Source organism: Anopheles gambiae, chromosome 3 (genome assembly GCF_943734735.2).
Source record: "Anopheles gambiae chromosome 3, idAnoGambNW_F1_1, whole genome shotgun sequence".
Classification (NCBI taxonomy): Eukaryota; Metazoa; Arthropoda; class Insecta; order Diptera; family Culicidae; genus Anopheles; species Anopheles gambiae.
The window spans coordinates 32,368,936-32,394,195 of NC_064602.1; the positions used below are offsets into that span (position 1 = coordinate 32,368,936).

Consider the following 25,260-nt stretch of genomic DNA (forward strand, 5'->3'; position numbering starts at 1 on the left):
CTTCAGACAAATTGTATAGAAATATCACATCTTTAATAATATATAATGTAAAACTTCAACGCATCCCTGTGACACTGGGTTAAGCTTATTTTCGAAGTGACAAAAATTACATCAATATGCTACTAAACCTTATTTTGCACTTTTCTTGGTTATTTTTTGTGTTAGCGTTATGAAACTTACATGGTGTTCATAAAACACTCTAATGAATACATTTTGAGCATTGGAAAGTAGCTTTGTAGTCAAATAATGCTTAAATAGAGGGTGCCCATTTTGCCCCACATGCCCATTTTGCCCCGCTTTCCCCTACGCTATGCTCCAGCAAATCCTTTCCAACTTAGAAGACTCCATTACATGTTGGAAAACAGTAACAGTACCTTCAACTATGTGAGATGCGAAATTTAATGCGATGAAGTTAAAACTTGATGCTAATAGACAATGACCAAAATGAGGCGAAAATTGGGGTCTTGAAACAAATATTAGTGACAAATATTAGAAGAGGTACAATTTAGGGGCAAAAACCTGCTGTCCTGGTCTAAAAATTGTATTTTACGAAAAATAATTTAGTACCTATTTTCAGTGAATGTTTCGTATACATGGTGTTGCTAAATGTGTTACGTCGTACATGAAAAATATTACTAAATTAAAGGCAAACAGGATATTCCAGAGAATGCTGAAAGGATGCGTCTTTGGCTGTATCTAAAATGGTTCTCAAATAGAATCGATATTCAAAAAAAACTTCAGAACAAAAAAAAAGAAGTAATTCATACACACACTCTTCGATTTGGAACAAAAAACCCCATTGACATGCAAATTTATACCAATCTCATTCGGAAAACTCGAATGCAAAGTGAAGCGCTGAAACAAGAGCGATGTAAAGCCCGACTAAAGCAAGCGAGGCACAATTCACTGCACTCGGGAATGCGTTTGAGGTTGGAACAGTGGCTGTCATGGTTGTGTTCCTTCATCCTGAGGGACTTTGGTAGGAAAATTCCCAAACCACTATCGCACGAAAGGCAGTGTGCGGGTCTACTGTGGAGAGTGAGACAAGATTGGATTAGCGCAAAAGGGAGCATCGTTGTCGTTTCTACTGAAATGTTTCTTGTTTTTTTTGTTGTCTCATGTGTGGAGAGCATTTCAGATGACCATCGAGAGCGGTTTGCGGTGAGTGAGGAGTGTGGTACACCTGTGCGTGCAGCATCACTGACTCTCTCTCTCTTCGGACAGGGTTTTCCCAGGGCAGGTGTAATGAGTCATCCGGCGTCTGTGGAACGATCTCACGAAAAACACAAGTGGGCCGTCGTGAGTTGGCACTGTTTTTGTTGCTTCTATTTTTGCACAAATGTGTGTGCACTCAGAGGAACCCACTCACACGCATAGTGTCTGGGAGTGGGAAGCGTTAAAATTGTTTACGGAAAAATCGATCTAACCCGAATGGACGGGGTTTGTTGTGGTGCATTTGGCCGCGCAGTGTGCAACCATACGCCGAAATGCACTTCCTTCGCCGGCTAATGCAGTTTGCGCTTCGGATTGTTTAATTTGTTATTCAATGCGCCAAGGAAGCGTGGTTCGATTGCTATGGTAATGGTTGCCGCTGCCTTTCGTTTGACGACCGATTGATTGCACCTGAATGGAAATCACTTCCGCGTTCCGCATTCAAGTGGCTGGCCGACCGGCCTAGGATGGTAGTAAAATATTCATTCAAGTGCCTCAGGGCAAGCGGTGCGTTTGTATTTTGTCGATTGTAAACCTGGGGAAAAACTGGATTGTGTTAAGTGTTGTTGCTTCGATTGTATCGAGCCCTCTCGAGCCGACCGACCTGGACGCATAATATGCGAGCGAGAAGTGTGCAGCTAGAGGGTGGAACATTTCCTACTTCTCGCCTCCAAAAACAAGGACATGGTGAGGCTTTCTCCTTGCGAAGGAAACGTTTGGGGAGGGGGAGCATAACAAACGATCGTAATTATGTTTACAATGAGTGAATCGAAATAATGTAATTAGAAAGAAAAGTTTACATTTTGCATACATACAAGTGAAGCAGAAAAGGAGCGAATCTAGGGGTTGGTAGGTTTCTGTTTCCCTCTTGTAGCTGATTTGTAGGTCGTTTTGCAGGAATGCGCAAAGCACGGGGAAAGCGTGAAATCTTGCACTCCCCCAAGCGGGTGAAGAAGTGTAAAAGAATTTAATGAAAATGAATCAACAATGAGAAAGAATGGCTTTCGCTCTCTCTCTCGCTCACCTTACGCCGTTCTAGTCACCACATAAAGGCCACGGGATGGAAAAGAATGGTTTTGCACTGGGGACGCATGGCGAGGGAGAGTCACAGTGTCGTTGATAAATTGCTTTCATCTAACCTCGTTTGTTCATCGGAAATAAATTGTGACCGAATGTGACTGAATGGATGCCGAACCGAGAGTGGGAAGGGATGTCACACCTTACTACCATCGAGGCAATGTCTACACATTTGGAATGTCCTGTTAGTGGGCAAAACATTCCGCCGAGCGACACGACATGCTCTGTAAGGTGAGAGACAAATTAAAAGAAGTGTTTGTTCCTGGGTCGAGAGTTACTGCATGAAGGTTTTTGTGAGAAACCCTTTTTTAAACGAGCTAACCCTGACAACTTGGAGACGTTGAAGCTTCTGGAGTACATTTCCGATTGATTAAAACACAATCTTGTTAACGATGGTGCTTGAGATGGAGATTTGAAGTGTCAGCTGGTTTTGTGCACGAAAAAAACAAGAATGAGCTCTATTTTACATTTTAAATTATAGTTCGACATTCGCCGAATCTTAATAAGAATGCTTTTAATTAGGAATCTATAAATCTAGACGAATTTGTATTGTAAATTGCATACTTTCAACATCGACAACAATCGTAGAATTTGTTTTGTTTTAAACGCCTAAAAGTATGCAATAAGCATAACGTATATCGCTCAAAATTCTTCCATCACCCTGTTGTGCTCGTAGGGGAAAGCGGGGCAAAATGGGCATGTGGGGCAAAATGGGCACCCTCTATTTAAGCATTATTTGACTACAAAGCTACTTTCCAATGCTCAAAATGTATTCATTAGAGTGTTTTATGAACACCATGTAAGTTTCATAACGCTAACACAAAAAATAACCAAGAAAAGTGCAAAATAAGGTTTAGTAGCATATTGATGTAATTTTTGTCACTTCGAAAATAAGCTTAACCCAGTGTCACAGGGATGCGTTGAAGTTTTACATTATATATTATTAAAGATGTGATATTTCTATACAATTTGTCTGAAGAAAGCAAGGCGATCGAATGCGTATTTTTACTAATATAACATAAAATACAAAAATGCTTCACGTGGGGCAAAATGGGCAGTTACGCTTGGGGCAAAATGGCCAGATGCTTTTGACATACGGCGCTTGGTGAGGCTATGGTGTTGTATTTGTCGCCTCAAAATGATAACAGACACAGCTTCATAAGATTCAATTTTGTAGATTTAAACGTTTAAAAACTGTTTTAATCTTGATAACATATTTTTGGAAGAATTTGAAGGGCTTTTCTGCCCAGCAAATCAAAAGATAGAACGAAAAATACATTTCACGAAACGTGCGCAAAAGCATAGACCATTACCTAAGCGCAGTTGTTGTGGCCCAAATTGCCCCAGTGTTTTGACGTTTCACAGTTTGTTTACATATGCCCATTTTGCCCCAGGGCTATGCCCATTTTACCCCGCGTGTAAAAATAGCTTCTCGTTAAACATCAACTTTTATTTTACATTATTTTCATGTTTTTAAGTTGTTTTTATTATATGTGGCAATTTTAATCCATAGATAAATGGTTGAGGCATACATTAATGAAAGAAAAATTGTGTTTTGTGGAATATTCAAAGGAATATTAAGTAAACTGCTTAACATGCCCATTTTGCCCCGCTTTCCCCTACATCTTAAATATTGAACATTAAAGTTGGAAATAATAAGAATCCACAACGGAATACATAATTCCATCTGCATCTTTGCTGCATCGACCCAATGGCGCATCACACTTCCCATCGCGGAACACGGACGTGCAGTACGGCCAACAACAATTGCCGGTCAACCGCACGGGCATTGCAATGAGCGTAAATTTATATCTTAATTAAAGGTAATTGAAGGTAGGAGTGATATATAAGTATTGCACTGTGATAAGACGCTCTCCCCCTCTCCCCGCTGCCTGAGTAGCTGCTCGATATAGGATATGAAGGAGAAGAAGACCTTTAGACCTTTAGCGCTTTTGGTTGAATGAAGGCCGGCAGCCGCCGGCACGTCCGTTGGTGTGTGGTATTGCTGTTGATGCTTAATTGGTATCCGCACAACGCGGTGAATGTCGATCGGAGGTTATATTTATTGTCAAATTAGCACGAACCTGCTCGGGTAGGAGGTTTGGAGGATCCGTTGTGATTGGACTATGAAGAAGGAAGGATAGTAGAGCTACAGCGTCCTACATGTTTGGTCTGTCTTGAAGATGGTAGCTCAGTTAGGATTGGTTGGATCGCTTTAAACGCTAAACTGGAAGTCACAGAAGTTGGAATACAAATTGAAGCAATTTACCGCTTGAAATTGAACTCCAATGCAATACAGTCACTCTCACTTTGTAGCTCAAAGACTCTAAAATCCATCCCAGAAAGTGAACAAGAATGTGTACACTGCACAGACTTGTTGCAACGATTCATTCTACGCTTTAGCTCATGCAAGCTTCTCCACACCACTTTGCTGACAGTTGCTATTTTTCATCCATTTCTTTCCATTTCCCAAGCCGCGCCAGCAAATTGATCACTTTAATTTGGAAGGATTTTTGTGCACTCATTGATTTTGAAACTCTCCCTCCTGTTCTTTTTGTACTTCCTTTAATGCAGATACAGATACATAGTCCGTGTGGAAGGTGAATACGAAACGGAATACCAGCTCCAAACACTGCACCAATGGACCTGGTCAGGATTGCACCCGGAAGACATCGCAAAAGAATGGTATAAATTTTGCCACTGAAGGCAATAAAAGGGATCAGCGCGAAATAAACGGCAGCGCTTGTGTGTGTGTGTGTGTGTGTGTGTGTGTGTGTGTGTGTGTGTGTGTGTGTGTGTGTGTGTGTGTGTGTGTGTGTGTGTGTGTGTGTGTGTTTGCCCCTCCAGATAGCAAAACCGATGAAGGCTTACTATCGAAGGCGTCTTCGTTGGCTGTTAAAGAAATAGATTGCAGCTACTTGCTGGCAAGTTGGTTGTGAAGCTTCAGTGTTTTCGACGAGCGGAAGGAGACTATTCTATTAGTCACACTGTGGCAGGCAAAACACATTTCATCTTGCTTTACTGTGCGCTGCCTATCAGTAGGTGTTTGTGTGTGTGTGTGTGTATGAGTGAGAGAGAGTGGTGGAATGTTTTCAGTGCAATAAATGTAATAAATAGCCACACATCATCATCATCACCAACACCATTGCTCCATCGCTCCCTTTCGCTCATGGGAAAAGTCAAAGTGTGATATAGAAAGCAAAAAACCCCAGCAAGGAAAGGGAAGCCAAAAAAATGGCCTCTTTAAGAAGAAAAATAAGAATTTAAAAGTGAAAGTGAAAAATCCCGAGCAGCGTGCAAAAGTGAAAAGTGAAAAATTATTACAATCTTGCATTCTACACTTTGAATGTAATATATTGATGCTGCAAAGGGGCTGTGAAGCAAGCAATCGAAGCGTGTGAATGGGAGTTTACGCGGCGCTTTAACGTCGCTTCCAATATTAACCGCCAGATGGAGCTACACTCCACGGTGGAGTGGCTTTGCTCCCCCTTGTCGAGATTGTCTCCGATTTTTTGGTCTGCTTTCTTTTCGAAAGTGTAAAGTTTAATCCTGCTCGTTCCGCGTTTGAGTTCGTTTGTTTTAAGGCTTCCGTGCTAAGCTCCGGGCAGGCAGCTTCTTTTCAATTCTCACCGAATTTCCTCTATCTCTTACAACTTCAGATTCAGCGATTTTTCTTGCAAGGGTGTACGATACTGTGATCATCGCGTGTGTGTTCATGTTTACAGCAGTTCGGCGATAGGAAGGGGAAAGCTGTGAGGTATCTTTTCCATGAATGTGTGTTTGTGTATGTAGTGTGTCACTGTAGAGTGTGTTCGGTGCAAACGCTTGTTTGCAAACGTGTCTTTCTCCATCCCGAGCAAAAGCCAACCAATCGCCCTGAAAATGTCTCGCGTATCGCGTATCGTGTCAGTGTGATAGTGAACCAGCGTTCTGAAGGCGCAGTTTTGTCGGGGGGTGGTGTGTCGGCGTAATAAAAGTGCGGCCGTTATTTGTGCAAAATTTGGCCCAACATCTTCCAACCTTCGCCCGCACGAAAAAAAGGCAAAGAGTGAAGCTAGCGCTGGGCAACAAAAGGAAGAAAGGTGTGGTGTGTTTAAAGTTTTGTCGCTTTTTGCGTGTTTTATCGCGTATCGTGTTTCAGCGTTTTACGGCGTGAAAAGTGTACAACCAAAAGCAAAAGAGTGTGTGTATGCTGATCCTACCCCGGCGGTTGGATTATGCACCGTGGGATAATGAAGAAACAAATTTAACGGTAAGTATCCTGGTCACGGCACCACGAAAACACAACTCTCGTTCTCTTTTACTGCTCGGCGCAGGCTTAGCGGAGCGGTACGGCAGGGATTTGTTTTTACTGACCAGAATAACTACGAACAAGCGAAGCGAATCCTTGCCTGGAGGTGCTATTTCTTTCACTTATTTTACCGTCTTTTGGGCCTGCTGCTGTTTTGCATGCCAGTGGGAGAGCAAGCTTTTTGCAAGGTGTAAAGTTTGTTTTAATTGTTGTGCAAAAAAAATGCTCATTTCCATGTCTGTTTCCCTTTCTGCTCTGGTAACCAAGGTGCAAAGGCTAGAAAATTTGTACACAAAAAAAAGAAAAACCCCAAAGGTAGTCGCCACTGCAGTATGAACAACAACAAAAAATGCAATGAAATATAAGGAAATAGAGCGACAACGAACGCTGCAGCAGACCGGTGCAGATACAGCGGCTCCTGAGAAGACGCGTGGCAGGATTATTGTGTCCTGGCAAAGGATAAAACACGATGGCGATGGCTGACGGTAGGCCAGCTTATTCATGCCAATTATGATAATTAATGAAATGTGGACGAGAGTCTACGGACTGTTTGAGAATCCTGTACAAACCTGTTCTTTTTTTGCCGGTTCGTTAGTCCATAAACAAAATGAGCATATTTAAAATGGATCAAAAGAAAGGGCGGGATGTAGTGTGTCGTGTGGTGAAAGAACTAGCTTCACGATGCGGCAATTGGAAATATTAAATTTTATAGAACGTTCTTGGTGGACGTAGGAGGACCACGTAGGACCTTCCACCATTCCCCATTTGGCTCACAATACAATAGTGATGGAAACGAGACATAATTTGCATCCGTGCTTGATGGATTATGTATAGACTGTTATGCAGATTTGCTGATGGATCATTGTGTTGTACCTTGCCAGCAATCGGAATGCACTTGATTTGTTCGACCAGCTTCAGTTTATTAGCATGAAAATTACAGCTGATTGTGCTGAGCTATGGCAAATAGTAGTTCCAGCTGGTCGCAAAAAGTGTTGTATCCTATTTTAGACCGCAACGACTTGACCGAGCGACGATGGGACAGAGATCCTCACTTTTGATTGGCTTGCCAACCGTGCAGCGAGCAGTAGTTGTGCATCATCGGAATGTTTATGCTGGAGCGAAAGCGAGTGAAGCTGAAGAGACTGGATGCTCATGATTTGCATGTCATCAATATTTGATCGAGAACGCGCCACAGAACGGAAGCTCCGGAAGCTCATAAGCGGAATAGCATTACAATATTTTCTATGTCTGCGCAGCAAAAGACAACTCTGGAGCTTAGACTGATGAGTTTTTGTTTTATTCCATTCCGTAATGGAGAAGCTTGTTTTTTTTCTTCTTCTGTGCATTTGAAATAGAAACCAAATGTCTGCTAAAACACACAAAAAAAAAAACCGAAGGTAAAGGTAGAACCCGTAACGAGAACTGTTCCTTTTAACTCCCATTTGCTGTGCTCTCTTCCGGTTGGGAGGGGAAGGTTTTGCCGGCGTTGGTGAGTCAAGTCTTGATGAATGTCAATAAAAGTGATGAAAAGCGAGAACGCGCGGTTGTGAGGAGAGCATAAAAAAATCGTCCACGAAGGGAAAATGGCGCTTGGAAGGCACAGGGGCCGGTTGGCGTCCCACGACCAGTAAGTATGGCATCGAACGTGACTGTGTTGTCTGATGAGCTCTGGGGCGGTGGAGGGGATGTTCTTGCAATTGCTTGCAACCTTTGAAACGCGTTGAAGGAAAAAAGTCAGCGTTCGACTTTTAGCATCCGGTATAGCACGAGGCGAAGATACTAGTTAGTGCGTGTCGTACGCTTTTTTTCGCTCTTCCGCTCTAGGTATAGCGTTCTTCAAAAGCGAATGTTTGTTTTGGGCGAAATAGCGTAGCAGTTTATTTGTAAGTTCATATCGAGGAGGGAAAAACTGCTACAATATTAGGAAAAATCAATTCCTCCGTCTTGTGATTCTTCGCATGCATTTTCTTTTGCTCTGTGATCGATCGATGAGCAGCGTCCAGACAATCAAATTTCACCAACCCTAGACATGGTTGATGGTTCCTAATAGTCCCCTGGGGAGGGAAAGGGCTCGACAAGGCCAAATGAAGTAGTAGTCAGTTGTTAAATAAAAATAGAAAACCCCCTTGCACACGTGATGCGTAGTTTTTGGTTACAGATGAAGCTAGACAGGGATAAAGCAACGTGTTTTTAAAGCAAAAATAGCATAAACGTGTTTTTGATATGCGAATTGCAACCTTGTGAGTCGAATGTGAGTCGAACAGCCTACAAGTATGCAATCCGCGTTACAATAGCTAAGGCAACTAAGGCAATAAGTAAAATGTCCTTGTTGACAACGGATTGGTATTCCTTTATTGGATGTTATGCAGTATTTTGCTGTTTCAAAAAGGTGTTTGTGAGTTTTATAACATTTTGAATGGAGCCATTGTATCTTGTGACAGATGAGATAGATGCATATTGTTATTAATGAAGTAAACCGAGGGATTTTTATATTGCAGTATATTTGGACAGTGATCTAAAACATGTAAAAGATATAAATGTTGTGCATTTGTTCGACTTTATTTATTATTAATGAAGATAAAGCATAGTGCCACTAATTGTCTTACCATGTCAGCAAGAGAATTTTGGACGACATTTCTTGAAAGACACACTTACACACAACTAGTGTGCCTCGAAATAATCAAGAAGATAAGTAATTGTACCTTTTTTTTGCTATGGGCACAATAAAAAGTACAAACATATCTGTTATACTTTTATGCCAAGACGCTGTTGCTGTTACTACTGCTGCAATCTCTTACTTACACATTTTTATAGCACTTCAGCCCTTCTTGGTGCGGCGTGAGCACTCCCGAGGATGCAAAAGTTTAATGACCGGTGCTCGTTTAGTGCCCAATTTATGAACACCAGTCAGACACAGCACAAAATGTCATAATTTGCGCAGCTACGCTAGAAGAACTAGAGCCAAGTTTTTTGGGGAACCTAACTTTGGGTTTTTTTGTGGGCTTGTGGGTGAGCCCCCTTTTTGTTGTGAATTAAAAACGTGACCGGTGCGTAAAGGTTAAGGCTTAAATTAAGTTTATACACCGTATCATGTCATAGATTGAGAACAACAAAAAAACCCACAAAAATATAAAGCAAGAAAAAGCCGTGTACAGGTTGTTTTCATAGTAGGAATTCGACCTTCGCCAATCACCACGAACCAACCAAAAAAAGATAAAGCCCTGTGTCTGCAGCTTATCCTTAGGTTGTTCCGTTGACACTCACGTACTTTGTTTATGTCTTGCCATACTTGTGACGTGGCCATCGGGTCATGCTCGTAAACACGGTAGCTGAGGGATAGATCCCGTCCGCAATAAGTACGCAACCCTACTTTTTACAATAACAATGTGACATCTACTTTCCCCCGGTTGATGAGAAGCTTTCGGGAACTATTTCGGCAGGCAAGCAGGGCACTAGAACCTTTTCCTCCGATTTTATGTCTCAAGTTTGGGACGTTTGGGAAGATTTGAGGTCGCTTCACTGTTTCTCAAATCTTTGTACCTCTTGTACACCGAGCGGAAACGAGTTTCGCCGGCCCGATCCCCTTTACACTCGGGAGCCAATAAAGCAACTCAACCTGCAATCGTAAATCAAACCGTTAACACGTTCCTGGCACGTGTGTCCTTAGAGCTTGAGAGTCGTTTTTCTTCTTTTTTTCTTTTGGAATGGTTGGTTCCCCTTGTTTTGGTTGGCTTCAAACAACATACGGGAGCAAGATGTAGGCTTTAACCAGTGCCAGCTTTATGACCTTGCTTGGACCTGAATCTGGTGGTGCTAAAGCTGGTAGAGGCCGGAAGTAACCCGTAAACAATACGGTTCGGTTCCATGTAGCGTCGTGTCTGCGTTTTTTTGTGTGCTTTCGTTTGTCATGTATCCTTTTCAAGGGCTGGTTTTGTTGCCAATTCCTTCCCTCTGTACGGTCAATCCTGGTGGAGCGGTGTACAGATAAGGCACGATGAAAAGAATTATGTCTTTTCTTCGGTAAAAGAGGGAAACGCAACGGAAATGAATGCTTATATTGAGGACGATGGGGACGCTAGACGTGTTAGTTTCTTCGATGCTGAAAGAAAGGCATATAGAAAGTTAGAATAAATGTAAAATAATACAAATATCATAATTTTGATCGTTTTGTACAGCGAATTGCATATTTGTAGGCGGTTATTTGCATTACAAGGTATTAAGTATGCAATCTGAGTGACAAACCTCAAAATTGTCTCAGAATATCATAGAACTATGTCCTCGAAGCTCGAAATAACCAGTCTACATGTTAGTGCGAGTAGTTCGTACCATTATTACGCTCCCATTTGACCCTCTCATCCCTACGCATTGACCGTCTTTTGGTACGTCTTTTGGCACGCTCGTATCACTCTCACCGGTGCCCGCGATCCGATCGGGATGCCGGAAGGTGCTTTCGGCTGCCAATCAAACGCCCATATGTCATAGGAAATTATGTCGTAATTGCATGTAAATGTAACATAACATCCACACCAACAGCGTCCCGGTTGCGTGCGAAGGTTCCGGAACCGAGCGCACTTCACCCTTGGCAGCCCGCGGGGTGTTAATGCGAAACGAAGAAGGTTGAACACAAAACGCCCACACGAGCAGAAGTGGATTATGGACGGGTGGGTGTGTGTGCTCCCGCTTTTGCAAAAAGTTAAGAGTGTCGGAAAACGGATGTTTTGTTGTGGATTTCTTTTCTTGGAAGGGTGTAGCGCAGTGTTCGAAGCGTCGGTTCATTTAATTACCACAAAATATAGCAGGGAAATTTGAGCACAGGCGAGAAAAAGAGATGAAAAAAGTGTGCTTCTTGGGATTGCTGGGATAGAGGATGAGGGATAGATGTTTGGTCGGGGAAAAATGGTACAGCAGAAGGTGTGCCACTTACAGCAGCCTCATTGGTGGCTGGCAGCAGATGGTCTTATTATTATATTATTTACTGTTTCTTCCCTGTTCAAAGACAAGGAAATGCGATGGAACGGAAGGTAGGTTGGTCTTAAATTTATCTACAAGTGCTAAGTAAACATAGGGCTGATATTGTAGAAGGAAGAACAAAGGTGTTGTGTAACGATTGTAATAATAATAATGATAATCTACAACGAAGGCTCAGCTGATTCATGAAAACAATATACTGTTGGAATGTTTCTTTGATATGGGGTAATTAAAAGACACATGGGGAAGACACATATACAAGAGACATATAACAAAAGAGGAGTACTTGTGCGAGTATCAGTTTTTAGGTAATCAATGGTGCAGAACCTGTGATTTGGGGACCCTTCTGTACGACAACACAGCGGTAGATTTTGTTAATGATGTAAAACGCCTGAAAGTATGCACTACATTTCGTTTTAATGTAGTGTGTTTTGTGTTTGTTGTTAAATAAACCCGTATTTAATGAAAGTTAGAAGATGATTTGATATTTATTATCTTTTATAAAAGCAATAAAACAATGAACAAGTTTTTAAATGCACCTATAATTATCTGCGTTACTATTAGATGGCGGATGAATTGCATACCGGCAGGCGGATTTTATGAAAGTGCCAATAGAGCAAAAAGACAATAAACTTTAATTTTTAACAGAAAAAAATGCATTTTGAACCTTTTATATCCTTACTTACACTATGTTGAACCACTTACACTATATGTCTTAGCTTTTATGCTAAAATCAGCTGTATAAATTACACAATGACGAATGATTCAATCAACGTATCCTCTTGCAAGGGTATGAGGCCAAAGTTTAACATGAGGAAGTTTGGCGACAGTAAACATGTATATATTTCTTGCCATTTCCACTCGGTATTATTTTTGTTATTTATAGTGTGAGCGTTGCTGACAAAAGTGTTCTCAAGTTATCCCTCAGTGTAGTTTCTATCAGATAGGATTAGTGATGAAACGATAGAAAATGCGCCCTTGAAAATAAATTACTACTAATGTATTAAATATGTTAACATAAGAGATAGTTTAGAAATAAAATCTTGTCTTGAAAATGTTTTCATTTCTTGTAACAAAATATGTGATTGATTATGACTAAACCTCGATAAAGGCAGATTGCCAGCGTCTCCAGCTTAATCTGGGCTTAACCTAACGTAACTTAAAATGTAACATAACACAACTTTACCGATCATAAATACTGTTTTAATTAGTACAAACACGTTCGATACATGTTGGTTGCTGTGTTTGAGTGTGTTTTGCATACAACTTTCTTGATCAACAAAACAAACAAACATGGTTTTTGCCAATACTGTCGTACCATTCAAGGCGCGTTACACTATACGCAAGCAGGCCTACTTTATACCCGAAACAACTTGCTGCCCCCTTTGCTAAGATGCAAATAAAAGTCTCCTTTGGGAGACGACCCTCACCTCGAGCGCCCCAACAATGATTCGTTTATTCACCTCACAACGGGAACACGGGCAGAGCCTTCCCGTTATGCAAATCAGTATCGATTTTCAATTCCAAATCTAAGCCAAACTGAAGCTTCCCCTATTTTTCTGACCCTCAAAAGCGGTAGCGCAAAAAGGCAACGTCTAGTAGAAGCTTCTGTCCCCCATTTTTGCCAGGGAGCGTAGCTTTAAGACGTCGCTTGGAAAACTTACCACCAACGAAGAAGTAGTTCGACAGCCGTGCAGAGCTCCACAGCACAGCGAGTGGCAAGGTTTTGATAAAGAAAGATTGCAATTCGGTCGGCCGGATAAGGCCATTTTTGCTCGCGTACAGTGTAGGCATTTCATGGTGATGTCCACGAAGGGGACAGCAGCCCAAAGTACCGCCCGTGTCCGTGCGTGGTTTCGTCTCGAAGAGGCGGCAGAAAATGCAATCCATTTCCACCCCTCTGCCAGCCATTTGAAAGATGGCGCTCTGCTGGAACGATATGATGCTGGGTATGAAGGGAGAAGAAAGCAATTGCAACCGATGGAATGGGCAGCTTCCCTACGCTACTAATAAAAGGGCGAAGCAAATATTTTGCACCCAGAGTTTTTCACTTCAATTGTACTTCGGGGGTTTTTATGAGAAATGCTCTCACGTCCAAGAAAGTGGTCGTTGCGAGGCTCGACACCTCCCCGTTCTTGGTTTGCCGAAAATCTAAAGGTTATTGGTTCCGAAGGGGCAGCTTTTAAAGTTTATGTTTATTCGCTTTTTTCCCGCTACCTTAGTGTCCTGTCGGGCAAGACGTCGGGCAAGACAATAAAAAATGCCCGCCACAAAACACTGCTGCTGCTGCTCCCTGAGGGCTGGGACAAATGTGTTGTGTGGCGGCAAATCAGCAACAGCCGGTGCATGTTTGATAGTGATAAAGTTGAAAGTGAATGTTATTCGACAGCAACCGTGCTCACTAAGCATCAGGGTGGGTCGCCACTATGGAGCAGTTTCTTCTGGCGGAAAACCAGGCCCCAGCTTAGCTTTTGGAAGGGAGCACATACAACATACAAATAGCAGTTTCAAGAAACGGAACGACAAATTACACCCTGTCCTGTGCTTGTTGGTGGCTAATTTTTGCAACATTTGTCTTTGGACGACTCTTTCCTGTTTGTCCTTACGACGAACGAACTACGTATTACAGGAATAAAATGTACTTCCTTTCGGGCGGTTGTTGTCGTGCAACCGGAACTTGGGGGTATCGTCTTGCGCGAGCAAACCGGATGGACTGCCTTGAAGCGAATTTGAATATTTGCAATAAAATGTATCCGACCGTTTTCGCTGCAAAAGTCGCTTGTTGCCGAGAGCGCCAGAAGGGTCCGCTGTAAGCACAGCTCGGTCAGCTGGCATGCTGGCACGCCAGCAGTAGCAACTGCCACGGACTGCGCGGGTCAATGGATATTCCGGACTGCTGAATGCTCCAGCTGCGAAAGATAGGACAAAGGACCGGAAAATTATGTATATTTGCTTTTACCTTATCGCACTGTTTTCATAAATATTAAACTAGAATTTATTGGAGCGTTTTCAGCGCTGACGTACTGAGAGCACAGCCCGGGTGAGTGGGTTCGGCTAACGGTGGGCTAATGGTAGCACCGTTGGTGGTCATCTTGCGCGCGAATCGTCGGTTACGGAAGGGGCAAATCGCTGCAGAGTAATTATTGGAGAAATATAGCATCGTGCAATAGGCAAAGTGGAATGTTTTGTGTTACAGTCAAATTAGACACCGGTAATGGTGCTTTTTGAAGCAGCAAAATGTTTAATTAATGGAAAATTATTTAGTGTTTTTTTGGAAATGTAGGATAATACTCTGTTTTGGTGCTATTTGGATTCATTTTCATTTTAAGTTAGAATATACGATCATTGAATGTTGATCTATTAAAAAAAATTGTCCTTATTCTTCCTTTTTTGTCAATAAGCTTTTAAAACACGAACTGTTCTTGAGGCTCGAACCGTTCTTAAGTTTAAGGAGCGCCTAAATGTATGCAATACAGCTGTTTAGTATTACTGGAATGACCCAAGTGACATTTGTTCTAAATTTTTAACCATGATCTGCTCGAATGTTGCTCGAGATACCAAAATATATGGATTTGTGTGTGATAAAACGTGTAGAAAGTGTCAAAATTTCGTGTGTGCGTACGAATAACCGTTTTTTATTGGATGAAGAGGTCGTCCAATTCTTTTTAGATTAATTTGTTTTAATATTTGGCAAAAAAGAAGGTACTTTTTGTAAGGCGTTATTTGATGAAAATTCGATTCGGTTTTTTGTATAAAATGAATATGCGACCAGTAATACGAATTGGAAAAGTTATTTCCTACAGAATAGAGAAAAAAGCATCGAAAAATACATCTCACAGTCGATTTTAAAGAGCTTATAATTTAAGTCCCTTAAACTAGTACAGTTTAAGGGAAGTTTAAGGTGCCAGTTTAAGGGAAAAAGCTCGAAACCCTGATTTTAGAACTCGAAAATGTCAATTGGGGACGGCAACAAATTCAAGAAACTAACAATAGCCTTTGTTGCATACATTTAGGCGCTCGAGAATCATATATTTTTGCCAGCACATTTTTTGACCATTTTTCGTTCATATATTTTCTTCCACTAACATTTCACTGTGTACAGCAGTCGATTCCGGCCGGCATGTTAACATGTTGCAGTTTTGATCGCGCACCGTAGCCCGCGTCTATAGCATGGGTCGATGCAAAACGGGTGAATGGGTGCGCTTTCAGCCGGTTCCATTCAGCCATGCATATCCGCTCGTTTGCTTCCTTTTAACGTAGTTTGCCCAAGGACATTGCGTTATTGGCAGGGCGGCGGTTTGAAAGAGCTCGTAGATTAAACGCCTGTGGGGGGAAGCGGTTAAGACTGGCAGTAGGTTCAGACGAGACGATGAGTTCGGTCGAGTTCATTGGTGCCGTGCATTGCTGGGAACGTGCAACGTGTTTCATATTTGTTCTTTCAATTGAATCTTCAGAGCTTTTATTTTAACTACTAACATACGTAGACGTACGTTACCATTTTCCCGCGAACGTACGACGTAGCCCAGGTACCCAGGCTAACGTCATCTCGATCCGTTAGCAGAAAAGCCGTAACGTCAAGTTCATTACACTGTTGAACAAAAACGAGAGAAAAAGGAATCGCGGGTAAAGCTACCGAGCAAGAGAATGCGACGGCGTTTGTCGCACTTTAATACAATAAATCTTTCACGTTTTCACCATTTTTAGGACAGTGTCAAACGGGTGGATGGAGGAGGCATTCAGGATGGGATAGTAATTTTCCGCCTTTCGACACCGTCAGTGGCGTGGAGCCCGACACCATCCAGTGAGAGGCCTCTTAATTAACAATAATTTAGGAAGTATCACCCAAATGGAAAGTCAGCCGGAATGGGACCATTGGAGCCTAGAAACAGTTTCCAGTTGCTTCAGCTTCACGCCACACCAGGCAAATGGTACGGACGATGGTGCGTGTTTCGGATGTTTGGGATGGTTGGAGCTCGTTGTGCTTCAATGACCATTAAGATCATCTACAAACGATAAGCATGGCGTGTCTCCGTGTCACCGAACCACCGAACACGGCGTACAGGCTTTAAAGTGTTGGAGGTTTTGCGCCTGCCGCAAAACAAACAGGCAAAAGGCGCATTCACTCGCCCAGTGGTGTAGCGCCTGCCAATAGGCAACGCTTTCACTCCCTCAACGGGTCCGCTGACGATGATGATGGCGCGGTAGTGGTTAGCATCGAACCGTGACTCGTGCTGTGCCTGCCTGGATCAGTGGTGGAATTTTGGGGTAGATTTCTTGAAGGTTTAAATTGGGAGGAAAATTTTTAATGGTTCAATATAACGCCAGCATTTTTGGGGGAACGATTGGGAGGTTGGATCGGTCGGATCATCTTGTTTCTGTCACTGCCGCGCGATGGTGGAATTAAACGGCTGTGGAATGTTTGTGGGGGCCCCCGGGATTGAAGGCACAGTCACGGTTCACGTCAGCATGGAAGAAGGATCCATTGGAAGCCGTGTTTGGCAAGAGGTTAGCATTGTTTGGCAGCACCAATCTACGAAATTCCTGACGCTGGTTTTGCAAGCAGAGTGCGGCCGAGTGTCGTTGTTTCTCGCTTTCGGTCGTGGCTTTTTGAATCGAAAATCGATAGCAAATTGGTTCGCTGTCTGCACCAATTCGGGAGTACAGGCGTTCACAGCTAAAAGCTGCCGTTTTCTCTAGGAAGCATTTTAAAGTTTGCCCATTATCGGATATGATGCTCTGTGTGTATGCGCGCGTGCTCTAGCGGAATGGGCGCGGAGGTAAATTGAATTTCGTGGCAAATGTATTTAAGAAATAAAGCTAAACAACTCACAACGCATCAACCCCACTGTAGGATAATGCGGTAGCACTTGGAGTTTTTTTGGGGGGAGGGAGAAGCACTTTACTCCACGTTAATGTGTTCCCAGAGCTCCAAAATGGTACGGTTTAGGTCGTATGCCGTTGTTTGGAAGTTGTGCTAAATGCTGCCGCATGGCCGTTTGGATCTGTTATCGGTTTAGTGGAATCCTAACCATGAATCCTAACACACTCAGGAAAAAAGGCCTTATGTTCATGAAGTTTCATGTTTTTATCACTTTTTGGGCATTGAATCCACATCTGCCTAGGAATCAATCGTCAAACGGGAAGCGTGATATCGGTGGGAAGTTCCCCAATTTCTGTAGAGTTCCCGTTGGGAGTTCTCCCCCGGGGGAATAGTGAATTTTTCGCAATTTAATTAATTCTATTGCTCTCAGCACAACTTCCCCGGCAAGCTTTGCTGTTTGGTTCGATTGTGCGTGGATGAAGTTTCTCCAATATTTTGCTAACAATTCTTACATCTCCGAAAGGTAATGTGTGTGTTGGGGATGTGTGTCTGCAGGCAAACCTCCCCCCGAATGTGGAATGAAAACTTGGAGCACCGAAATAATACAGAGGGTCCAATGTGTGTCTGTGTTGATGATGATGATGTTCCGGTCTCTCAATGTCAGTTATATGTTTACGAGCTATTTGAACGAGGCTCCCTGTCCCGAGAATCGAGAATCGAACAAATATTGACTCATCCGCGCGCACAATCGACATTTGGCAATATTCCAAACCCTGAAAGCAAAAGGGCCAGGGAGGAGAGCTGATGGACCATTACGATGATGAGATCTCAATGCCGGTTTTCTGCTGTTGCCCTTTACGGAGTTGCTGATGATGATGATGTGGGCTGTGCTGTTGTTTGGGGTTGTTGGATTCGTAAATGTAATGCCTGGTGCGGTTTGTTGTTGGTTCTGTTTGGGGAGGAAACGTTTAGGACGCAATGGATGAGGAGGATGATATTGGAATGTTTGCTAATGCATGACGCATGGAACCCCAGCAACCCCAACAGAATGAGAGCCCACCGAGCGAATCGAAAGGCAAATAGGTGAAAGGATGCTTGAAATTTTCACACCTTCGGGTACAGATTCTACATGCCAGTGCAGTGGTATGTGAGGACCATCAGCAAACAACTTCAACCAAACGCCAACGATCACGCCCAGGATGCAGGAGCGCGCTCGTGTAAGTGCGGCACAAAAGTTTGCTCCATTTCGTTAGAGTATTTGATTTGATTTTCATAAGCCGGTGGGTTTTTATCGGGAAATGGGGAAGAATTTGCCGCCGCATATCACAAAAGTCCTGCTCACATCTCGACTGGCGTCAACTGAACCGTTCCCTGCGGTGCCAATGTGCGGTGTTGAGGTTTTATCGAGCGTTTGATTAGTTAAATAAATATCGAACCATTTACGTCCTTCGCTGTACGCAGTTTTCTCCCCTTCCTGAGGTCTTCTCTCGTTCCCTTGAGCATCCTCGATATGTGTCTGGCTTTTGATTGGCTTCATGTCCTTCGCAGTGTGCGAGATGTGTCTTTGGTATGTCGCAATGACGTTCGCAACCCAAGGATGGTAGGATCTAAGTGTTGAGGTCAGCATTAAATTGAAACCACGCTAGACCGTTGACGGTATGGGCTTTGCATTGCAGAAACCAAACTGCAGATGTATAGACTAGTGATGGGAAAATGATGTTTTCCTCGGAATCGATTCCGGCTAGCTCCGAAGTTTTCTGGAATCGATTCGGGATTGTAAGTCCAGAATCAGTTTCCGGAATTAGTTCCTGAATCGGCTCCATAACTGGAATCAGCTCCGGATTTGGCTTGGGAATCATAATTGGTTTCGGAATCGAAATTGGCTCTGAAATCAGAATCGGTTCCGGAATCGAAATTGGCTCTGGAATCTGAATTGGCTCCGAAATCAGAATTGGGTTTGAAATCGGAGTTGGTTTTGGCATCTCCATGAGAAGAGACGTTTAATCCAATGATACTACATATTGGTTGCAGCAAATAATCAAAGTTTACTTATAAAAGATTCATTCTCAAGGAGATTCCCGGATTTCAATTCAAGAACTGATTCTTATAATTGTAATTCTGGAGTCAATTCTGATTCTGTTACCGGAACAAATTTCCATTCCTAGATCGATTCCGATTCTGGAATCGGCTCCGGAGTCAACTCTGAAATTGGCTCCGGATTTGATTCCGAACACGAAATTGGAATCGGGTAGGTTCGATTCCGAGCTTCCATCACTAGTAGAGACAAATCGATTTGTTTCGTCGGAATTGGTTGGATCTGGAAGGCTTTCTTAGAAGACAGAAACAGCTGTGTCGGTAAAAGCTTGTGATGGATTTGGGGTTTTGCATTTTTACATTATTGCAGCGAATGGATGTGGAGTGACCAATGTATGACCCGTCCTTAATGGCTATCCATTTCATTGGTTCGATACATTGCTGTATCGAGGTGGTTGGAACTCTTTTGGGTTTCGGTTTGTGTCCAGTGAGTCAAAAAAAAAAAAGATGTCAAAAAGGGATGTCCATTTTCTGTTCTTTTCTGTCCGAAAATGTACCAATACAAACGATCATTGCATCCATGTGACAGACACACTCATAATTGATGAGCAACCACCACCGGCTGGTGATGACGTGTGCTTGTTTCGGAAGATTCGACCCTTGCAGCGTTGCATAGTTTCTAATAACGTTTCAATGACAAACGATGGATTGCATAATTTATCCACTAGTTTGGGTAAGGGAAGCTCCAGCAGTGTGTTTTTGGACCCCTTTTAGGGAGGTTTTCATGGTCACGCCATTTCATCATTAGCTTTCTTAGTAGAGTGCATAGTAAAGTGAGTGATACTTGTATGTAAAATATGTTTTAATCGAGTCATACGCGCTCATTGTCAAGGGTTGAGTCCTTGTTGTTATTTTTATCCATTCTCCATACTATTTGGTTCTGTGTGGATATATTTTGATGACTCGTTTATCATAACCATGATGCTTCTTTTATCCTCGTTTCCCGATTCCACAAGGGACACAAAAATTACACTCCTATCATAACACAAACTCTATCAAACATCAATGTTTTTGCATCAAGTGCGGCTCCCCCTTTTTCTATTGCAAAAACACACACACACACACACACACAATCCCACATGATGGTCGGTTATGGCGTTATGGCGCAACTGTATTGGCGGTTAGATGGATTGGATCGGTGAGGCAAGCGAAAAACAAACAGGAGAGTGCTTGGACACACCAAATCCAATCATAGATGGCTTAGTTGCTATGTAGAGCTCGGTCGTGAGATGCACGTGATGCCTGCGGGGTTTCGGTTTCGGTAGTAAATCACATCAATTTGATCAGGAACGTATGAGCGAAAAAAGCGTCACATTAGCTGTGATAAAGTAAAGTGGAGAAGGTCGAGAAAAAAACACATGGACAGTAAAACAAAATAAATATATTTTCGCTATTGGGAAAGTACAACAAGTTTCCCGGGGAAGGCTCTAGGGAACGGTGGTAATAGTTCCGGGCATAGAACAAAGTGTAGAATAATGTTCTCCAACGCACCAGCAGCACAAAATAATTCACGTGTTTTATACGCTTTTTTGTTCATTCACCCAGCCCAGGTTCTTCTAGCAGGCTGGCGAACCGACTGACACCACTGACCGCAGCCCGGGACGCAATGCTGGGCAAGCTGAAAATGGCGGACAAGCACAAGTACTCGGCACAGGAGACGATACAGGTGAGAATAATTAATGGGTGGTGTATTAATTTAAACAAGCTACAGTGAACTAGAACGAGGAACCGGGGTGCCGGGGACTGTAACGCACGCATATAATAATCCTGTCATTCCCAAGCTATCATTTATCCACCGCCACCTCCGCTTGATTTGTATGGGAGTGTGAGAGGTCAATTCATCCCATGACAGAACGGTAGATCTGCCAGGAATCTCCCGTTCGCTCCCTCAACTTGAACCGAGCAATTGAACCGAAGAATATTAAATAGCAAACAAATGGAAAATGGCCTATTGAATCCAAATGGTGGGGTCAATTTACAAATCACCTCATCAGTTGGTTCGCCTTCTGTTGGCACGATATTGACCACATGTAATTTGACAGGCGAATTGGGATATTTACAAACATTTACAAACATCGAGCTGTCATGCCCCATGAGCTCGAATAGGTAGAAAGAATCACAGCAGATGGCGCCACAGTACAGCAACAGATAAGGATAAAAATATGAGACAGATATATGACCAAGATTAGGGCCAATTAGGATAAAGTTCGACAGCGGTCACTAAAAGGGTCAATTAAGTTCATTGCCAAACAGCTGATCTGGAACAGGGCGCCATCGCGAAACGCGGTTAGTCACAAATTAGAAAACGGATAGGCAACACCAATTTTAAAACTACGCTGCGAACATCACCAAAAGCTAGTTTGTGAATTTTGTCATCCTTTCTTTTTTAAACTCAAATATAGATTGCTACACACGTAGCAACACCTTCTGTCAACAAACGACGTTGATGAAGGTTGACGGTGAATTGAAATTGTAAATTAATTATCCGAAAATGATTCATCTCGGTTTTTGCATTCCCATGTTGGGGAGTGGGGCAAAAGGACTCCCGTTTGTGAGAAAGCTGGAGCTCAGAAACAGGGGCGCTTCTGCATACAAACAGAGTCGATTTTTCCCTTCCCGATTGTCCAAATGGCATTATTGACATTTACTGGCAGGAAAGGTAATTTCGCCCTTGAGTGCATTTAATGGGGGACTATAATTTCATATTTACTTTCAATAAGCTGTATCGATGCGAAGGTGCATGTTTGCTGCTGATAGAGTCAGGACTTCTGTGCACAGAAAACTGGAACAGGAATAGGATCGTTGCAGCCAAAGATAAACGGTGCAATGCTCTGAGACGATGTCTGCATTGTAATAGAGTATTTTGCGGGAGTTGCAAGTTCGAACTGTTAGAAAGACGCACTGGTAGCATTTTTGTCCATAAGCAAACTAAGAACTTCGTATTAGACGCTGTTTTAGCATGTTAGCTATGTAACAAAGAAATTGTGTTATAAGGATTGCATACATTTAGGCTAATATAGCAGTAATGGTTACTTGGTGTATAAGAACGCCCAAATCTATGCATTTGACAAAACAAACAGTGCTTGTTTGAACCTTATTGGACTCCAGTTAATAAGGTTTGTCGCATGCACATTCTTGAGATGAAGGTTTTGCTGCACTATCTGCAGCATTGCGTTTCTAGTTCCGAAACGATTGGACTGCTGTAACCAAGTATATAATTGCATTCTCTCTTACCGAAGAATTCGTGATCTGTTGGTTTTTCATTTCAATTCCTACAAAGAACAACGTTCCAGAGCTTTTCCGAACCGAAGTAAGGAAATGGAAGGGATTTGTTCCTAGCCTTTTCCTCTCTTCTGGCCGCCCACATTCCACTGCACATTCAAACCTGTAGCGGCAGTGAGCGAGTTTGGTGCACTCAAAAACTAACCTATTGGAAAGCAGAAGACTCCTGCTATACTCTGTTTGCCCTTTCGGTTAGTTACCGTACCGTGCAAAGTGAACTCGAATGGCTCGACCATCCAGAGGCATCAGTTCGAGAGTACAAATCCCCGGTAGTGAGGGGATGTAAATTTATAGCCATGTCCCCGAAGTTGATGGTACCGGGAGTTCGCTTTCGAACACTGCTGCCCGAGGCCGTGGAAGCGCCCTCTGGAAGGGTCAACCATCTTTTGGTGGTCGTTTTGTTGCTGCTCGCCGGAACAGGGTTTTAGTGTTTTTCTGGGTGGTGTAAATTTGTCACTCACACTACCACGCCAGGGGTAGTGGTAGAGAGTTAAGTAGACAGAAAAGGCCCATCACTAGCATTGACATTCCGTTTGTAGAAAAAAAAACTATTGATTGGGACGAGTTTGCTGTGTTTGGCAGATTTTTCATCCTTTCGTTGTTGGTTTTTTGGTGGTGGAATGTTTTCGACGGTTAGTGGGCAGCAAGGGTAGTGTTAATATAAATTATGTCCCTCAATCCCACGAGAGAGCCTTGCCTCTCTCTCTCTCTGTTGTTGGATTGATAGTGTTAATGGGTCGTTTGGTGAGATCGTTTACTATGGGAATGCACATTACCAGAAATGGAGGCGAATTCTTTGAAGGTCATTAGAATTAGTTGCTACAAATAATGACTTGTTTTCCGGTAACGAGTTGTACGTTAAGTTATGGTAAAAAGTTATTGCTACTTGAATATATTACGTCAGCTTCAAGTGTTGTGGTTATGTTGAATTATTTCCTAATATTTATTGTTCACCAAAATTTGACATATTTTTTGCCTCTAGTAAATTGAAAATAAATACCATAAATAACTAACAAAACATTCACTTCCGCTGTCATTTTCAGTTTGCTGCAACCTTTCTCAAAAAGCAAAATTTCTTAGGCCATGCTTGTGGAGGTTTCTTTTCAAACTGCAAGGACAAAAACCAGCATAAAAACCGCTCCCGGCGGCCAGCAGCGATTATGAAAAGATTAAGCTCCATTTGACAGATGTGAATTTATGACTCTGGGGTTTTTTGCATGAAGCAATGGAAGAGGAAATAGCATACAGCATTGCGAAAATATTGTTGCAATTTTGTACAGTTTATTTTTTGGGTGCCACGAAGACATAGCCCCAGAAAGCAGGCAAAGCTTTGATGACGAGAAGACGAGAAAATAAATTTTCTTTTCGTTCTTCTTCGGTCGTTCCGACGGGTTTTCTTTGGTTCGCTTTTGCCCTCAAGCTTTGCAGTATGAAGTGACGAACGGATGTTTTTTCGCCCCGTCCCGTCCTTTCGGTTGTTCCATATCCTTTCGGTTTGCCTGTCTGTATCCGAGCTCACCTGAAGTTGACCCGGACGGTCGTGTGACAGCCCCTAAGCCTGTGTGAATGGAGACGAATGATCTAGGCGACGGTATGTGTCTCAAATTTTCCCTTCTTTTGCCGTTCATACATGCAGTGTGTGTGTGTTTTTTTTGCTTTGAGGTGGTACGGTTTGTTTATACATTGAATTTAAATTGCCTTCATTGTCCTTTGCCCTCAACGCGATGGGAGGAAGAAAGTTGCATCGTGCGGTGCGGGGAACAGGCGAATGTTTTTCCTTTTTTCACCCCAAACGCTCAACCCCAACTACAGGGTAAATCTCGGGAGGTTGGTGGAAAAATGCGAAATACCGTGCATCGCATCGCAAGCGACGAACCGGGGCTCGCAGGGAAAGCGACGCAACCTGAACAGCAAAGCTAAACTGCTGAACGATGTACAGTGTTTTTCCTCTGCGTTGGCACAGCGTGGGAGCGGAAGGAAGAGCGGAAAGTGAAAATTTCAACCCAATATTTCATCGTTCCGTTTCCTGAGTTTGGAGGGAAAACTTCCTCTAGGCATCAATTTACTCCCTCCCCGGGCAGCACTGCCCCAGGAAGCATGGAAATAAATAAATTAGCTACATATATTATGCATTTATGTGGAACGGAGGGAAAAAGGGACAACACCTCACAAACCATCGGAAAAGGTTCGGGGATATTTGGGATGATGATTACTCCCCAAAAGCAAAACTGGCTTAAGTGGTGGGATGGTGTAGTATACGTTAAAAATCTGTCAAGAAAAAGTATCGACTTTTACAGCGTAAGTCAACGGGTTCCATCTCGAGGTGTTTCGTGGAAAACTGTTGGTCAGCTACTGATCCGTTTTCTGTCACCAAGGCAGTGAGTGTCACTAAGAAATGAATTGAAAAATGAACCGTAAAAGGCTGCTCCATTTGGTGCTAGGGCAGAGGATTTGCTGAAGCAAGTAGATTTAAATACAAATGAGCTACTGTTTTGATCCGCATGCAATGTTCTCC

The 25,260-nt window shown here is 42.8% G+C and overlaps 1 protein-coding gene across 4 annotated transcripts in view; it reads left to right on the forward strand.

Moving 5' to 3' along the window:
* LOC1271324 (1-acyl-sn-glycerol-3-phosphate acyltransferase alpha) overlaps positions 1–25,260 on the forward strand; it is a 59,612-nt gene that overhangs the window by 10,897 nt on the left and 23,455 nt on the right. For 2 of the 4 annotated variants that reach the window (XM_061659099.1, XM_061659100.1), the window contains exons 2-3: positions 5,949–6,541; positions 21,009–21,129. In XM_061659099.1, the coding sequence (XP_061515083.1) occupies positions 21,070–21,129 (60 nt within the window). In that variant the 5' untranslated portion in view covers positions 5,949–6,541; positions 21,009–21,069. Of the gene's footprint in view, positions 1–4,863; positions 4,975–5,025; positions 6,542–21,008; positions 21,130–25,260 lie in introns of those variants that run through there. The other 2 variants (XM_061659102.1, XM_061659101.1) reach the window with 2 other exon arrangements.